The sequence below is a fragment of the Megascapheus bottae genome, chromosome 2 (genome assembly GCF_031878675.1).
Source record: "Megascapheus bottae isolate mThoBot1 chromosome 2, mThoBot2.hap1, whole genome shotgun sequence".
Lineage (NCBI taxonomy): Eukaryota > Metazoa > Chordata > Mammalia > Rodentia > Geomyidae > Megascapheus > Megascapheus bottae.
The window spans coordinates 93,002,966-93,021,570 of record NC_143510.1 but is presented as its reverse complement, the minus strand read 5'-3'; the positions used below and the strand labels follow the sequence as shown (position 1 = coordinate 93,021,570).

Here is an 18,605-nt window from a genome sequence, read left to right as displayed (position 1 = left end):
TTGCTGAGAGCTTTCCCTCACTCGTGGCCGCTCTTCAGGTTTCAAGCGTTCTTACTCAAAGGTGAACTGCAGCCACTGTGTGCTGGCGTCATCCACCAGCACATGACTTGGTAGCAAACGTCCTTTCCAGAAATCTTTTTCCAAGAGTCTTCAACATCAGAGAAGTGGCCAGGTTTCGGAAGTGCCAGGATCTCTGTTGGGATGGTAACACTCATTTGAAGGGAGATGAAAGCCAGGGGTGCCTGGCAGCTTTCCAGCTTTCTAGTACTAGGCACCTGAGGACGGTGATTGTCTCTGCTCTTCTTCCACCAGCTCAGCTGTGTTTGGGGTATGGTTGTCTCCTGCTGTAAAGTGTAGAGTAAAGCACGCACATGTTGTCACCTGCATAGTGGGTTGTAAGAACGCTTGTCTGCCTTCCAGCAGCACTGCTACAGTGTAGAGTCCCTGTCAGGCTATGCCTGGGCTGAAGGGCATCTGTGGAGGGAATGATTGATTATACAGTCCAAGACTTGTGCCCAGGCCACCTGCCCAGGTCTCCCAGGGGCCTGTTGTTTGGCAGATTTGGGGTCTCATGCAGCAAGTCATCCTCTGGCCATTTATGTTGTGCAGAGCTCTTTGGGGGTTCTTTTTTTTTTTTTTTTCTTGGAGGTCATGGTGCTTGAACTTGGCCTGGGCACTGTCCCTGAGCTCTTCAGCTCAAGGCTACCACCCTACCTTTGAGCCAAGCACCACTTCCTTTGTTTTCTAGAGGTTAATTGGAGATAAGAGTCTCAGGTTCTTTTGTGCCTGAGCTGGCTTCGAACTTTGATCCTCAGATCTCAGCCTCCTGAGTAGCTATAATTACAGGTGTGAACCACTGCACCAGGCTTTGTTTTTTGTTTTTTTGCAAAATCTGGTCTCTCCTCTACCTGCAGACCCTTTCCTTGTCCTTCTTAGCTCAAACAGGAGCAACGCCTGACAGTGCCACTGAGAGAACTGCATCCCTTCCTACAGAAACAGGCAAATGCCATCCTTTCTCTAGGGGGATTGACCTGAGCAAAGAGAAGGTACTAGAGGCATGGTTCCATTGGTAGAGTGCTAACCAGTGAGCAAAAATGCCAGGTACCAACTCTGCGTTCAGTCTCAGACTAAAACGAAAAGAGAAAGTGCTAGATGATCAGCCAGGTAGAAATTGTTGGAGAAGATGAATGGACAAGATGGCCTAGATTTTTTTTAACAGTTATAGGAAAAGAATAGGAACGTAACATACCTTTTTCCATTGTCAGTTGACAGTGTACCCATCTGAGTCCACAGTTTGATCCATGGCTTTTCTTCCTTCCTTGCTTGCTTGCTTGTTTGCTTGCTTGCTTTGGTGATGATTCTGGGTGCTTGAACTCAGGCCTGGGCTCTGTCCTTGATCTGTTTTGCTCAGAGCTAGCTCTCTACCACATAGGTCACAGTTCCACTTCTGACTCTTGTAGTGGCTAAATGGAAATAAGAGTCTCATGGTTTTTCCTGCCCAGGTTAGCTTTGAACTGCAATCCTCAGATCTTAGCCTTCTGAGTAGCTAGGATTACTGGCATGAGCCACCAGGACCAGGTGAATGTTTTGATTTTAGTTCCAAATTAGTTATTAATGTTTTCTTTATGATTTCTAATTTATCTAATTTCTTCTTTCATATATGAAAATAAGTCCAAACTCAATTTGTTCTTGAAAAAGCACATAAAGCTCCGAGCTTGCAACAACCCTTCGCTCTAGCCCAGCCATTGTGAGGTCTTGGCAGACTGTGTTACTACTCTAAGCCTCCTTTTCTTCATCTGTGAAGTGGAGGCAGGTTATTCCTGTGGGGTCGAGGCTGGCAGTACTTGTGGGTATGAGACATCACTCCAGTGGGTACTTCCTAATTGTGAAGTCATTTATTGCTATAGTTGAGAGGTAGGAGTAATTCAGCATGTGATGGCATCAAGGCAGAAGGTTTTCTGTAGATGTCACCTCCCCTGGGAAGCCACCCCTGCCCATTTGGTCTGCACAGGAAGTGCTTTCAGCATCCTCAGCTCTTTGCCAGTTGGTTCTGCCTAGTACCTGGCTTGGAATCTGTTGAGAAGCTCAGGGCAGCAAGACACATGTCCCGGTTCACAAAGAGCGGCTTGTTTGGCAGCACAGGGCGCCTTTCAGAAGGGGGAGACTGGACAGCCTCTGGGATGAGCATGGGGGCCTGGCAGGCTGTTTGTGCACGAGCTGGAGCCAGGCTGCACACTCATGGGAGCCACCCGACTGCCCGCCTCACAGCCTGGCGCTGTCTCGCAGGTGGGAAACTACAAGCGGACTGTGAAGCGGATTGACGACGGCCACCGCCTGTGCAGCGACCTCATGAACTGCGTGCACGAGCGCGCGCGCATCGAGAAGGCGTACGCCCAGCAGCTCACCGAGTGGGCCCGGCGCTGGAAGCAGCTCGTGGAGAAAGGTACTGAGGCCATAGGCAGGGCACCAGCTGCTCATCTACAGGGCTCTCTCTGGCTACTTTCCTCCAGGAAACCCAGTCAAGAGTGTATGGTACAGTGATCAGGGATGTTGCTCTTTTGTTGTTGGTGGTCCTGGGGCTTGAACTCGACCTGGGTGCTGTCCCCGAGCTCTTTTCCTCAAAGCTGGTGGACACTCTACTACTCGGAACCATAACCCCACTTGCAGTTTTCTGGTGGTTAATTGGATGTGAAGTCCCATAGATTTTCCTGCCCAACTGGCTTCAGCTTGTGATCCTCAGATCTCAGCCTCCTGAGTAGGATTACAGGCATGAGTCATCTCACCCGGCTGCATGTGAGCTTTTTCCCTTTTTCCTTGGGGATACTGGGACATTCTCTGTTGTTTTGTTTTGTTTTTGTGACAGCACTTTGGCTTGAACTCGGGGCCTGGGTACTATTCCTTAGCTTTTTTTTAATCATCTTTTTTTTTTTTTTTTTTTTTTTTTTGCCAGTCCTGGGCTTGAGCTCAGGGCCTGAGCCCTGTCCTTGGACTTTCTCAAGGCTAGAGCTCTACCACTTGAGCCTCAGCACCACTTCCGGCTTTTTTCTATACAGGTGGTTCCAAGGAATTGAACCCGGGTCTTTGTGCATGCTAGGCAAGCACTCTACCACTAGGCCAAATTCCAGCCCCTCCTTAGCCTTTTTTGTTCAAGGCCAGTGCTTTAACACTTGAGCAACAGATCTACTTCTGGCTTTTTGGTGGTTAGAGATCAGAGTCTCAGGACTTTCCTGTCTAAGCTGGCTTCAAACTTTAATCCTTAGATCTCAACCTGTTGAGTAGCTAGACTTATAGGTGGAAACCACCTGTATACAACCTAGAAAGTTTTTTACACTCAGCCCCCAAGTCTCCTGGTAGCCCTTGTTGACTACAGTTCACACCTAGGCCTGCCAACTGAACTCAGAGCAGGAACATAACTGCTGCTAAGGGCAGAAACTAGAGGAGGTCCCATCAGGCAAGAGGCCTTGCTATGAAACACCCAAAGCTGCTTACTCTTTTTTTGCCAGTCCTGGGCCTTGAGCTCAGGGCTGGAGCACTATCCTTGGGCTTTCTCAAGGCTAGAACTCTACCACTTGAGCCAAAGCACTATTTCTGGCTTTTTTCTATGTATGTGGTACCAAAGAATTGAACCCGGGTCTTCGTGCATGCTAGGCAAGCACTCTACCACTAGGCCAAACTCGTAGCCCCAGAGCTGCTTACTCTTAAGCCTGGCCAGGTTGCTGTCAATTCAGGCTGAAAAGCGACTGCCCTGCTTCCTGACTGTCAACTTTTAAGGGAGTAGTTTCCAGTTCCTGTGGTGGAGGTTTGCCCCTTCCTGCCTTACTACTAACTTGGGACTCTGAGGCACAGTGACACACTTCTGTGGCCTGGAGCCCAGTCCCAGTCACAGAGGAGCATGAGATTTCCAGGAACAGATGCAGCTTCCAGGAGCTTCTCAGGCTGTTTGGGGCAGGCTCTGCCAACATGGCCAGCCAACTTTAGAGGAATCAGATCTCCATGAGAGGGGTCAGGCGTGCCTAGAGACGCTGCCTGTCCTTTCCTCAGGATGCTGAAGTGGGTCATGTCTAGTTCAGGGTCCAGCCCAGACTCTTCCTCGGAGTCCCCTCCCTCTTCAGTGCTCCTGAAGCAGGGCAGGGAGTATGTTATTTTGTAGTTCCCGGGTGTCAGCACCTCAAGAGGGGTATCGCAAGCCCTACATTTGTGTGTCCCATTCTTTCCTGCCATTTCTTAGTCACTGTGCTCGGCAAACACTTGATGCCTCTCCTCGTGGACCAGGACTGAATCTTTCTTTCTTCTTCTTTTTTTTTTTTTTTTGCCAGCCCTGGGAACCAGGACCTTGGTGCTATCTCTGAGCCTTTCTGTGCTCAAGGCTACTGCTCTGCCACTTGAGCCAAAGTGCTACTTCCTGCTTTTTCTGAGTGGATTACTGAAGATAAGAGTCTCATGGCCAGCCAATGGCTCACGCCTGTAATCCTAATTACTCAGGAGGCTGAGATGTGAGGATTGTGGTTCAATGCCAGCCTGGACATGAAAAGTCAGTGAGATTCTTATCTCCAATTAATCACCAGAAAACTGGAAATGGCACTGTGGCTCAAATGGTAGAATACTAGCCTTGAGCTGAAGAGCTTAAGGACAGCGCCCAGGCCCAGATTTCAAGCCCTAGAACTGACCCCCCCCCTAAAAAAAAAAAAAAAGCTTCATGGACTTCTTTGTCCAGGCTGACTTCAAACTGTGATCCTGATATCTTGGTTTCCTGAGTATCGAAGAATATAGGTGTGAGCTACCAGCACCTGACTTTCTTACCTTCCCCCACCTTGTTACAGCCCTTGCCTTTCCCCACTTGAACCCCCCTAGTCTGCAGTAACAGCCTTAATGAAGTTCCCACACTTATCATCCCAGCTGCTCAGAAGGCAGGAGAACCATAAGTTGAAAGCCAGACAGAATAAAGTGAGTGAAGACCCTAAAATAAAATATAGTGTTATGGGCATGATTCAGATGGTTGAGCTCCTGCTATCAAGATGAAGAGCCTGAGTTCAATCCCCACTACCATGGCAGGATAGGGGGAATCTGTGGCTCTGGTGGCAGAGCACTTGATTAGCAATCATAAGACCAAATACCACAGGGGAATCCCCAAAAGAAATTTTTCCTTCCTGATGAGCCTTGTGGACTGAGAGCCGCTAGCAGGGAGTGAAGTGACGTAGCTGTGACCGCACCATCCAGAGATTTCCATCTGGCACACAGAGGCCTGAATCAGGGCTGCCGAGGAGGCAAGCTTCTTTCCTGCTAGCTCTTTCATGCTTCTACACTGGACAAAAGTAATTCATGGTGGAGAAGAAAGGTGATTACACTACAGATGTAGGGGAAGGAGTGGGGAGGGGGAAGGGGGGAGATATTTTAAAAGGCCCCCCCTTCTCTGGTTACCTTTGAACAAGTTGAGACTTCCAAAGTGCAGATTGTTTTTAAAAATAGCTTTAAAAGTGGAAACGCACCTGGCTCGGGCAGCTCCCGGTGTGACTAGCTGCAGGGGTGGCAGAAAACCTGTCCTGGGTCAGGACTGATTAAGATGCTTCTTCTCCCCTACCAGGGCCACAGTACGGGACGGTGGAGAAGGCCTGGATAGCTGTCATGTCTGAGGCAGAGAGAGTGAGCGAGCTACACCTAGAGGTGAAGGCCTCACTGATGAACGAGGACTTTGAGAAGATCAAGAACTGGCAGAAGGAAGCCTTTCACAAGCAGATGATGGGAAGCTTCAAGGAGACCAAGGAAGCAGAGGATGGCTTCCGGAAGGCCCAGAAGCCCTGGGCCAAGAAGCTGAAAGAGGTACCTTCCTTTTCACAGGCTGGGCCCAGCCCCTCTCCTTTAGCTCCTCAGGATCCTTCCCTCGCCACACCCCCGCATCCCTGTGGCTGCCATGCTGCTAGAGGAAAAGCCACCCTCATACAGCAGCGGAGGGGCCTGGCATTCACTCAGAGCCACCCACCTACCACCATAGTTCCTCCATTAGAGACAAGAGCCTTTGCACTGGTAGGAAGTATTCATATAATTTTGCTCTTTGTCTGGCATGGATTTTTCTTTCTCAAATTTTTTGGGAAAAAAAAAAGCTGATATTCTTTGTTCAGTGGCCAAAGTCTTCAAGGCTGTGGCTAGCTAGAGGCTGTTATCTGGATAACCTGGCCCTTAGTATGTGGGCTCTATCTTGCTTGAAACCTGGCCCTCATTCCTCACTGGCCATGCCACCACCCTTAACCCCCACATATCCTACCCCTCCATATGGCTTTTCTCAGAGGCTGTATGGCTTTCTCCTCCAAATCATCCAGAACACAAAACAACCTTCCATCTTTGAGTTGTCAGAGGCTTTTGCCACATCTCCTCTTTGTTCCTTCTTGCCCAGCCCAATCGTAATGCAACATTGTATCCTCTCATAAGAACATTGATATGAACTCCTCTTTCCTTTTAGACTATAATGTAGTAGTAGTTTATGATTGATTTTTGGCACAAAATAGGAAGCATCTATTAAACTAGTATGCACTTGTGTGTATAAAATAGCCATTAAAATGTGTTTATAGCTGAGCGTGATGGGTCACACCTGCATCCTAGCTACTCAGGAGGCTGAGATTTGAGGGTCAAGGTTCAAAGCCAGCCCTGGCACCAAAGGACCTGAGACTCTTATCTCCAATTAACCTCTAGAAAACAGGAAGTGGGGGTTGGCTCAAGGGTAGGGTGGTAGCCTTGATCTGAAAAGCACAGGGACAGCCCAGGCCGAGTTCAACTCCATGACCCACCCAAAAAAAAAAAAAAAAGTGTATATATAAAGCAGCCATTAAAACCATGTAGCTAGGCCAGCAGTTTGGCCTAGTGGTAGTGCTTGCCTAGCATGTGCTAAGACCCAGGTTTGATTCCTTGGTAACACATACAGAGAAAAAAAAAGCTGCAAGTGATGCTGTGGCTCAAGTGGTAGAGCTCCAGCCTTGAGAAAGCCCCAGGACTGACCCCCCCCAAAAAAAAAATGTAGCTAGGCTTGGTGGTAATACCTGTAGTTCCAGCTAGATGGAAGGATTGTTTGTACCCATAAATTTGAAGCCAGCATGACTGATGGTTTTTTTTTAATCCATAAGAAATATGGCCTGTCACCTTGCTGGGGAGCCTGCATGGCTCTGTATCACTCATGTGAGCTTTCTCCTTTGGAACTTGCCCACCTTGACTGTCCTGACAAGCTCCTCATTTTCACTCCATACATCTCAGCTGGCTTTCTTCAGCCCACTACTGTCTGCCCATCCCTACCTTTTGCTGTCTCTCTTCCAGGCTTTGCTTTCTCCCTAGTACTTAACACCTAATTTCCTCCAGCACCTAATTATTCCTGCCTTTCTGCTCACCTAACTTGAACATAGGCTCACGAAAGTCCAAGTTCTTTGGTCCTCTGCTGTGTTCCCATGCCTGGAGTTGTGCGTGACCCCAAGCAGGCACTCAGTAAGTCCTAACAGTGTGTGGTCCCTCGGTGTGCCTGGCTACGGTGATAGAGTGTGCTCAGCGTGTTCTGCTCACCTTCCCTGAACAGCACACACTCCCCCAGTCTGTGTAAAGGCTGGTGAAGATCTGAACTTCCCGCAGTGTGGTGTTCAGAGCTCACTCTCCCTGTAGGTCGAAGCAGCAAAGAAAGCCCACCACACTGCGTGCAAGGAGGAGAAGCTGGCCATTTCTCGAGAAGCCAACAGCAAAGCCGACCCGTCCCTGAACCCAGAGCAGCTCAAGAAATTACAAGACAAAATAGAAAAATGCAAACAAGATGTTCTGAAGGTAAGTGGTACATCTGGGGTTTTTGCGGGGGGAGGAGGATTGCTTATTATATATTAGCATGTCAGTTGTATTTCATATCTGTCAGCCTTTTGTGGCTCCTTGGTTGGATGGAATAAACATGAACAAAATCTCTGCCCTTTAGCGCCTGCCTCAGATGAGGGCCAGAGACCAGTGCTAGCTGCCCTGTGACCCTCAGGGGGTCATGGAGTGCAGGTGGCACCTGAGTTGTGCAGAGGAGCCACTTTTGTAGGTCGCAGCAGTGGAATTGAGCGTGGGCTAGTTGCCATTGGCTCTCATAGCCAGGTGAAGCCCGGAACTTGGATCGCTGCCAAGGAAGAACTGGAGTCCCAGAAGTAGAGGACACGTGTGGGAAAGGGAGGCTCACACCAGTTTATCAGCATGGAGAGAGGGGTGTGGACAGAGACCTGGTGGCGCAGATGGAGGGCGGGTCTGGGAACCCTTCAGGAAGGGAGGCTTAAAGGGGCATGCAGTAGTTGTGAGCCAGTGTGGCAGTGAGCAGGCAACTGGAAGAGGTCTGCCTCAGTGGGTGTGTGAGAAATTCAACCAGAGGTTCTGTAAAAATGCTTTGAAAGCTCAAGTGCCCCATTGGTGTTGGGAGTGGTTCTCCCTGCAGGGTACTTGAGTCATAGGCGTTAAATACCAGATGGCATCTTCTAATTTAAACAAGCACCCGTGGTAGAGAGATGGAGGATCAGTAGCTCCAGGCCAGCCTGGGCTGTGGAGCTCCATGTGAGCCTAGGTTACATAGTCAGACCTGACTTTGTTTCAGAAGACAAACCAGAAAGAAGAAGCGGTTGTTTGCCGATACAGAGGTTCATGTTTGTAATTCTAGCTACTCAGGAGGCTGAGATCTGAGGATCACTGTTCAAAGCCAGCCCAGGCACTAAAGAAGGAGAGACTCATCTCCAGTTAACCACTAGAAAACGGAAGTGGGGCTGAGGCTCAAGAGATAGGGCAGTAACCTGGAGCTGAAAAGCTCAGCAACCATGCCCCGGCCCAGGGGTAGAGTGTTAGCCTTGAGCTGATGAGCTCAGGGTCAGTGCCCAGAGTTCAAGCCCCATCACCCACAAAAAGAAGAGGAAGAAGAGGAGGAAGAGGAGAGGAGGAGGAGGAGGAGGAGGAGGAGGTAGAGCAGGAAGAAGAGGAAGTTGCCATCATTGTAGCTGCTGCTGCTAAACACAGTGGTTCAAGCCTTTAAGGCGTTACATGGGAGACAGGCAAGGGGTTGGAGGTTTGAAGGCCAGCCTTCACATAAAACTCTCAGCTTATGGCAGGGAGTGTATGCCTGTGGTTCCAGCTATGGGGAGGCATAAGTAGAAGGTTACAGCCCAGGCCAGCGGCATAGAACAAGACCGGACCTCAAAAATAACCAGTATGAGCTGGCTCACGCTTGTAATCCTAGCTACTCAGGAGGCTTAGATCTGAGGATCATGGTTCAAAGCCAGCCCGGGCACTGGAAAGTCTGTGAGACTCATCTCCAATTAACAACAAGAAAATCGGAAGTGGCACTGTGGCTCAAGGGGTCTGTTGGTACCCTTGAGCTGAAGAGCTCAGGGACAATGTCCAGGTCCAGAGTTAAAGCCCCACAATGGACAAGATTAAATTAAATAAATAAATAATAACCAGTGTGAGAAAGGGGCTGGAGGTGGTAGAGTGCTTGCCTAGTGAACCTGAGGCCTTGAATTTAATCCCCACCACCACCCAAAGTAAAATAATTTCCTAGGAATGCCCTCTGCCCTCAACTCCTGGAGTGACAAACTGGAGGAGCCTGCTTCCCCAGGGCCTTGCTCCTGCCTCTGGGGTCTGGCAGAAGTGGCCTGCCCTCCATGCACAAGTCGAGGAGCAGATTACTTCCCAGCTGGTACCAACCTTTCCAGGCCTGTGATGGTTGCACCTTTGCTTTATGAATGAGGCCAAGATCACAGAGGTTATATCACATACTGTGCAGAAACAGAGAGCAGAAATCCTGCCTATGCCCCTCTTTCCCGCCTCTTTCCTGCATAGTCCGTGTGGCAGGGAGGTTCCCTCCCTGTGTGGACCTGTTACCCAGAGAGCCGGCGCAATGGATTGATGTACTGATGCAGTTGGGACCTCTGTGATCCAGATCCTCTCAAAAGCCTGTCACTGTTAACCAGTCATTTAACATGGGACTATTCTGAGGACATACCACTAGAGCTGGCATGGCACAGTGACCACAGAGCACAGGCCCAAGGCGACACAGCTACTTACCCCAAGCACCTCCCTGCCAGGCGCTCACTTTAGCACTTCTCAAGAGTCTCACTCATTGTCTGTCTGTCCCTGGACACTTTGAGAGGAGCTGCTCTAGTATTCCCAAGGGAAGGAATGGCAGTGCAAGGGGCAGGGTGGGCTGCGGACTGAAGGATAAACCACAAGAACTCTGAACATCTACCATACACCTTTGTGCCTGTTGTCTAAATCTCAGAATGGTTAAAGCAGGAGGCATCCCCACTTTCTGTTCACTGAAGTGCTGAGAAAATAAGGAGACCAAGAAATGTCGTCCCCTCTTTGTCTGGCACTTAAACTCTGACTTTGTTTCCAAGATGGTCCTTTGTGCTTCTGCTGCTGGGTGGGGTCAGGGCCAGGCCTCTGGGTTGGCACTTCCACCCAGGCATAGAGGATATGAGTAGGTAACGTGTTTACAGCCACACACTGCTCCACAGTGACTGCCCAGCCCGACTCTACCTTGAGACCTTGCTGCAGAACAAGTGCCAGGAGTGTGCTTCGCTTGTAGGAATGGAAACTGGGGCTTTAGCTTGACGTCTCCAGTCTCTATGGCTCCAGCTTTGAGCTTATAATCCAGGGAGGCCTGAGAAACTGCAGAGTGGAATGAACAGTATAACAAGGAAATGAACCAGTCTTATGCATGGCTTTTTGTTTAGACCAAAGAGAAATACGAGAAGGCCCTGAAGGAGCTTGACCAGAGCACCCCCCAGTACATGGAGAACATGGAGCAGGTGTTCGAGCAGTGCCAGCAGTTTGAAGAGAAGCGCCTGCGCTTCTTCCGCGAGGTTCTGCTCGAGGTTCAGAAACACCTGGACCTGTCCAATGTGGCTGGGTGAGTGTCCCTTGAGGTAGCAAACACATCCAGCAGCTATGGTGTGGCGGAGCTAGCCAGAGGGCTTCTTAGAGTTCCTGGTGCCAGAGGCCTTGTGCTGAGCCCAGCCTCTTCCCGCAGTACAGTGTTGCAGGACTTGAGGCGGGCCCGTCTCTGCCCCAGCTTCGCACGTGGGTCTGGGCAGGCAGGGAGAGCAGAACCAGCTGTACCTATGAATGGAAAATCATCCTGGGAGTGAGCCCTGACCCAAAGCTGCCTTCTAGTAAGGCCTTTCACAAAGTCCTTGTCATCCTTTCTGCCAGCTTGGCCCTTCTTTGTGGCCCTAGGTTCTCACGGGATCCTCTCAGGCTCAGTTCTGACTCCTGACGAAGGAGCCATGGCGTTTCCTCTGTGGTCTCTTCCTCTCTGGGCCCAGTATGCCTGCATCAGGCCAGAGATGCAACTCAACTCAGGGCATAGACAGACATCTACTTTTGTTATACAGCTCACAGAACCATCAAGAAACAGTGCAGATATAGCTTGTTGATAAGAACTTACGTTGCCTTTGTCTTCTCTTTATTAAATGAATAAAATCTGTCATTACGTAGCTGCTCTGCCACTATGCCATTCTCTATGGCAGCATAGTGTGGTAGCATTGTCCCCTATCAGTTCTGAGGATGGGTGTTAATGAGTTGCAGGCAGGGGACAGGGCTGGGACTGTGTCCCACTCTGCCCACGTTCCAGCCAGATGAACTTCTCCTGAGATGTTTCTGGAATGTGTCATCCAGAATTGGGCCTAGTGCAGACTACAGAGACCAGAAGACTTGCTGTGCCTGGCCCTGGACTGGAACAAATGGCGACTGACCTCTGCTGTCCTTATCTGATTCAGCTACAAAACCATTTACCGTGACCTGGAGCAGAGCATCAAGGCAGCCGATGCCGTGGAGGACCTGAGGTGGTTCCGAGCCAACCATGGGCCCGGCATGGCCATGAACTGGCCTCAGTTTGAGGTAAGAAGAGACCTCATGCCCGTAGCCCTGTGACCCACAGAGCAGCTCCAGGAGATGTCCTTCTCATCTCCCCTGCTGAGTTGGTGGCCCCAATGCCTTCTGAGTCTCCAGGGAAGGCTTGAGTATTACCTTTCTAGCTAGTAACACTCTCACTCACGGTCACTCCCTCCCTGGTGTCACAGGAGCCTGCCCTACTCTGTAGGGTGGCGAGGAAGGGAACATCCCACAGTGCTCCCAAGCCCCAGGGTAGGTCAGCAGGGAGGTGGTGACAGTGGTGGCCCTGCTCCTGCCTCTCCCAGGGCTTTCCTGGGAAGAGGAAGATGAGCCACCCAGTGTACCCTGCAGAACTCCGTGTTGGGGGTTCGTGGGGCTTGTCCAGCCCAGCTCTGGGTCACCACTTCTCACAGGAGCATAGAAGAGAATGGCTGCACGTCTTGCCACTCGTGTTGCCTGAAGGAGAGATTCTCCCATTCCATCGTGGCTGGGCATGTGCCATGATGCCCGGGACGAGCTGCATATCTGGACTCACTAGTGGCCAGTCTGAATTGCACCGAGTCCTGCCTCAGCACTTAGCACCTGTGGGCAATAAGCAGCCACTGGCCTAGGGGCACTCAGCTTTCCCATGTAAGAGATGGGAATGGCAGCTTGGGGTTGTCACTGGGAGGGTAGGGACCTGGGCTCTGCTGGCCCGACGCTGGCCTAGTTCACCACCTCAGCTCCTTCCCACCCTGCCTTCCTGAACTTTTTGTGGTCTTTCCCCAAGAGGAGGCTGCAGAGCCAGGACCTTCCCAAGTGCACGTGGCCCCCGGGGAGAGCCAGGCTTTCCTCTCCTGGGTTTCCTGCTCTTGTGCCACAGCGACCCAGGACACTTGGTGGAGCTGCCCTGTGTCCCTCAGAGGTGCCTGTTACTGCCCATCAGGAAAACACGAGGGAGGAGTGTTTGACAAGCTGGGTGTCTTGCGTTCCTTCTGGGTCCCTTGTGTTCCTGTGCATGCATTCATGGTTGTTACAAGACCATGCCTAACCTTCTCTAATGAAATTATTTGTTTCTATTTTTCATGCAACAAGGATGAAGTAAGTTTCTGTTTCATGACTTAATTTACAGATCTCCCTCCCCTGTGTAACAGGCCAAGCCGCCACGTTGTGCTCCCTTCTCTCCAGCAGAGGAGCCAACACTGCTGTGTCAGGGCTGCAAACAACTGGCCCGCCCTCCAGGGCTGCTGGGTGCCCAACCATTGGTCCTTGGAACCTACCCTGTCAGGGTCACTAGGGGGACCTAAGAGGGGTACAGTTCTGCTTATTTCTATTAGAACCACCATCACTAAGCAAGAGGAAGCTAGGTGCAGTGGCTCATGTCTATAATCCTGTTTAGGGGGCAAGACCAGGAAGATTTCAGCTCCTAACCAGCCCCTCCTTTTTTGGTGCCAGTCCTGGGGCTGAACTCAGGGCATGAGTGCTATCCCTGAGATTCTTTTGCTCAAGGCTAGTTTCACAGGCTTTCCTTCCCAAGCTGGCTTCAAACTACGATCCTCAGATCTCAGCCCCTTGAGTAGCCAGGAGTACAGGCCTGAGCCACCAGCTCACAGCTTTATGAGACCCTTTTTAAACCAATAATCGCATGTAATGGTCAATCTTGTGTCATCCCAGATATGGCAGAAAGCACAAAATAGAAGGATCTCCATCTAGGCACTCAATGCAAGACCCTGTCAAGATAACCAGTGTAAAAAAGAGTTTGGGGGGGGCAGGAGTTTGGCCTAGTGGTAGTGTTTGCCTAGCGTGAACGAAGACCCCGGTTTGATTCCTCGGTACCACATATGTAGCAAAAAGCCAGAAGTGGTGCTGTGGCTCAAGTGCTAGAGCCCTAGCCTTGAGAAAATCCAGGGACAGTGCTCAGGCCTCGAGTTCAAGTCCCAGGGCTAGCAAAAAAAGGGCTGAGGGCATGCTTCAGTGGTAGGGTGCCTATATAGCAAGCATAAGCCTTAAATTCAAAGCCTAATACTATCAAAAACATGTTTTTTTTTTTCTAAAAAAAAATAAATAAGAAAAGCTAGAGTTGAAGTCAGGGGCCCAGGTCTGCACCCCCATTATTGTAAACCAATCTTTTTGGTCCTTAGTTTTCTTCTGTGACAAATTGAAAACTTAGGCTTGATGTCCCCAAGATGGCTTCTGATCTTGATTTTCGGTAACTAAGTTGGAGCCACATAGATGTGTCTCCTTCCCCCACCCCACCCCAGCATGTGCTGGACCTCGCATGTGCCGAGCAAGCACCACCCTCAAGCTGGGTGCTGTGCTTATTTGATTAGTGGGAAAGGAGGAGACTCCATTAAACATGTGCAGGCACATGGGCTTCTGGAAAATCAAAACCTGGCTCCTTTCCCCCTGTGTGTTTCTGCACCATTGATAAAAACCTGTTGATTGCTGAGGAATAGGAAGCCTTAGGAAGACGAGCCCTCTTTGCATTGTTAGCCACCAGCTTGTGCCTCTGATGAAAAGGGAGTGGTCCAGGGTGGCACCTGCATCAGATTGGGGCCCCTTCGAGACTTGAGGGGCCAGAGCCTGCCTTCTGCCTCTTTGTCCCGACCACACAGCCCTGGGTTTATTTGTAGTCCAGGGTGCAGTATCTTGTGTCACAGGCTTATTCACATCCCTGTGGGCAGCTGTGGTCTATGCCCCTGTGACCCAGAATTTAGAGAATAAATGGCCAGGCCCTCTTCACTTCCAGCCAAGGCCATGTGTGGCAGCCGGGCTCTCTGGAGGGCAGGTTCCTGGCTCTCTGGGAGGCTCCCAGGCTGAAACACATGACAGCAGCTGTCACTCATAGTTCTGCTGTCACCCATGTCTGGAAGTGTGCAGTCTGAGGAAGTGAGGATGTCACAGTGAGGGTCCAACCCACCTCTAGGCCACTTAGCCCAGGTCAGGATCAGGCCCAGGGTCAGGCCCTCTGGGCAGCCTGAGGTCTTCTGGTGAGCAAAGGGCAGCAGAGGACATAGGCTTAAATGTCACTCCTGGCACTGGGCAGGTTTGTGCTGGCTTGGGGGGATGTTAGATCACCACGGCTTCCACTTACCACCCTCGGTTCTCCCTTGGCCCCTGTTGCCCAGGAATGGTCTGCAGACCTGAATCGAACCCTCAGCCGGAGAGAGAAGAAGAAAGCCACTGATGGTGTCACCCTGACAGGCATCAACCAGACAGGTGACCAGTCCATGCAGAACAAAACTGGCAGGTGAGCACCAAGATAGCCTGAACCAAAATCGGCTACCCAGTGTGTATGTGTGTGTGCATGGTCCTGGGATGGCAGCAGCCTGGTTCCTAGAAAACCGCAATGGGACAGGGACACACACACACACACACACACACACACACACACACACACACACACACACGGAGGGCATCTTTGCAGAAGCCCCTTGGGCTCTGGTGTTCAGGGCTGTGCCCCCAGGGTGTCACTCATGAAGATGTTTGTATCTGGTATGAGTTTCTGAAAGGACTTAGAGCCTTGCCATGAGATTATATCTGACCCTGTGAGATGCATGAGTGTTGAGGCCGACCGTTTGCTGGGCACAGCAGATGGCAGTGTGCCACCCTCTTGGTGGCTTAGCACTGCCAGGGTTGGACCCTGCTCCCTTCTGTGTGCAGTCAGCCAAGGGGGCCAAGAGAGGGCTGGCAGACGTTCCCTTTTCAAGGCGCCCCCTCTCTTCCACTGTGGCTATTTCTGAGTTTGTGTTTGCCTAAAAATGAGCTGTGGTCATCAGAACCTTCTGGTAACTACGCGTTCTAGGAGGCCTTCCTACAGGACTTGCCAGAGGCACAAGAGTCACCCTGGGTCTGAGGCTTCCCAGTACCCGGGCCCAGATTCCTGTGCCTGCCAGTGGCCTGAGAACCACACTCAAGTACCGGGAGCTGGACATCACTTAGCTTTGTGTACATGGTCCAGGCAGGAGCCTCAGCCATGACCACCAGAATGCATATCAGGCTAGCTGCTGGGCAGAAGGTGGAAAAGAGACATTGCCTCACATGAGACCCCTAGGGGCCCAGGCTGGCCAGGGCCGTAGCACCAAATCAGCTACGGGAAGCACCCTCTCAGGCTTAGTGTGTCTGCTGCGCCGGCGTCTGGACATGCAGTGGGCCACTGGCTGAGTGACTCGATGGGTGTCAGTGTTCTGTCCGATTGCCTTGTCCTGGTCCCTTCTTTTGCTCAGCAGGTCATGCCATCCCCCTGGCGCCCACCCCTCCAGTCTCTGCCCAGCCTGGCACACAGGCGACTGGTGAAGCTGCAAGGATGGTAGACTGCAGAACATTAAGTGACCTTTTTCTCTCTGGAAACGGTTCTGCAGCATGCTCGGGCCTGATTTTGGAAGTTGCAGATCCAGGAAAAGTGGAGAACTACGCCGTGGGCTTGGGGAACTGGGGAGCCTTCCACTACTGCAGGGCGCCCCCCATCTCTCGACCTGGTGGGCTGTAGAGAAGCGCTTGTGTGCTGGCTGTGGGCAGCGTTGCTCTCCAGATTCAAGGAAGGAACGTGGGCTCCCACCTGCCGGGCATGCTTGAGGCGTGGTGAACGGTTGTGGCCCATTTTGCTAACCTGGCCTTTGTGTTCACACAACTGTTCCCATCACATGGACACTGCCGTGACCCTGCGGCCCCGAGCTGGGGTGCCTGAAAGCTCTCTCTCTCCCCCAGCACCCTTAGTGTCCCGAGCAACCCCGCCCAGATGGCGCAGTCACAGTCCAGCTACAACCCTTTCGAGGACGAGGACGATACAGGCAGCACCGTCAGTGAGAAGGAGGACGTTAAGCCCAAAAAGTTGGTGAACACACACTTCCCTCTGGCTTCCGCCTTGCTGGCTCTTGTTTCCTCTCTCTATCCAGGGGTCTGCCTCGGGCCTCACTCCTTAGCACTCCATCAGTGCATGCGGCCTGCCAGAGGGCGCGTCCATTGCCCCCTGTGGACAGTCCCTGGCTCCCCCACCTCTGTGGGAAGGCACAGCTAACCTGCTTTGGTTGCTTCTTCTGTTTTGCGTTAACCCTTCAAGGCCCTGATACCAACACACCACGGGAAGACAGATAACAGGCGGTCCATGTGGGCCACCTGCTGGCGTGGGTGCAAGTTTGCCTCTGCAGGTGTCCCCAGTTCTCGTGGTCTTCATTGGGAGCTGAGGATGCGTTTGATTGGCACAATACTTGCAGGGACCTGGCTCCACCCCGCAGTCGTGCAGAGGGAGCTGTGCCTCCTCGCGCCCCAGGACTCCTGCACCTGCCCCTTCTGTAGCGGGGGCTCTGGGTAGGGGCCTCAGAGGCTCCTGTGGCTCCTTACTGAGGGTCCGTGCCTTCATTGCAGTGTGAGCAGCTATGAGAAGACTCAGAGCTACCCCACGGAGTGGTCTGACGATGAGTCAAACAACCCCTTTTCCTCGACGGATGCCAATGGGGACTCAAACCCTTTCGAAGAGGACACCGCCTCAGGCACTGAAGTGCGGGTCCGGGCTCTGTATGACTACGAGGGCCAGGAACATGATGAGCTGAGTTTCAAGGCTGGTAGGTGGCTCCCGCGGGCTATCCTGCGGAGGGGCTTCGGGGCAGCCCCTTCTGGTTTCGTGTGTAGGTGCTCCCTGCAGTGCTTGCCAGCTTCACGGGTAGAGGTGCTCAGTGCCGGGCTCAGCCATGAGACGCTGTGGGCCATGCTCAGTGGGCTCAGCAGGGTACTGGCTGTCCATGCCCACGGGGCAGCTAGACACACCACGAGGTAAGACCACTAAGTTCCTTACCACATGAGAGCAGCCGGCATCTATCTATCTATCTTTCTTTCTTTCTTTCTTTCGTTCTTTCTTTCTTTCTTTCATTTGCTAGTCTGGGGCTTGAACTCAGGACCTGGTCACTGTCCTTGGACACTTTTTGCTCAAGGCTAGCCCCCTGCCACTTGAGTTACAGCACCACTTCTGGCTTTTTCTGAGTATGTGGTACCAGTGAATAGAATCCAGGGCTTCATGCATACTAGGAGAGCACTCAACCACCAGGCTACACTTGCAGCCCCCAGCCAGCATATTTCTGAGGGAGCCTCTCTGCAGCCCCACTCCTCAGGCCCTGGGAGAGCCTTGTCCCACATTGTAACCCCTGTCACGTCCGTGGCTGTGCACATCTCGCCTCCACCCGGGGTTACAGTGGCTGAAGCCCCAGTGTGCAGAGCAGTCGGGGTCCCCAGAATAGGTGCAGATTTTCTATTCAAGTGTTGTGTGCAGTTTACCAAAATGAGCTGTGGTCCTGGGTTTGAAAAGCACTGCTTCAAGCCTGACTGAGGAGCTGGAGGACACACAGACTGGTGTGGCAACAGCTCCTTCCTGTGCCTTGCCCCTCCTCTGGCCCTCAGGCCCCAGAACCACCATCCAGCTCTCCAAGAAGGAGGAGACTGGATCAGAAGTCAGTACCTGGGCTCCCCTCTAGAAGCTGGAGCAGCCTAATCCCATACTGACTTAACGGAGTGAAGGCCCAGCTCTCCACCACGCCCTCCACTCTCAATATTAATAGGCCTGTGATCTGGAGACACAAAAGCAGACTTCTACTGCACCCAGGGGCTTCCAGCTCTAAGCTTATGGTTCTCAGCTTCCAAGGCCAGAGGCTTTGGGTCTTAAGTGCTCTAGGCAAGTTTATTGCTAGATTTAGAGCTCCTGCACTTTGTGTGCTGGAACATTAGTTGCTCTCTCCAGCTTCTGTGGCTACGAGGGCTGTGGTCAT

At 51.7% G+C, this 18,605-nt stretch overlaps 1 protein-coding gene across 6 annotated transcripts in view; it reads left to right on the top strand.

Moving 5' to 3' along the window:
- The window catches only part of Pacsin2 (protein kinase C and casein kinase substrate in neurons 2), a 94,724-nt gene that overhangs the window by 69,399 nt on the left and 6,720 nt on the right, over positions 1-18,605 (top strand). For 5 of the 6 annotated variants that reach the window (XM_090328853.1, XM_090328855.1, XM_090328854.1 and 2 more), the window contains 8 exons: positions 2,287-2,443; positions 5,582-5,817; positions 7,636-7,791; positions 10,713-10,888; positions 11,757-11,877; positions 14,979-15,100; positions 16,558-16,680; positions 17,215-17,411. In XM_090328853.1, coding sequence (XP_090184979.1) covers positions 2,287-2,443; positions 5,582-5,817; positions 7,636-7,791; positions 10,713-10,888; positions 11,757-11,877; positions 14,979-15,100; positions 16,558-16,680; positions 17,215-17,411 — 1,288 coding nt within the window. The remainder of the gene's footprint in view (positions 1-2,286; positions 2,444-5,581; positions 5,818-7,635; positions 7,792-10,712; positions 10,889-11,756; positions 11,878-14,978; positions 15,101-16,557; positions 16,681-17,214; positions 17,412-18,605) is intronic. The other variant, XM_090328857.1, reaches the window with a different exon arrangement.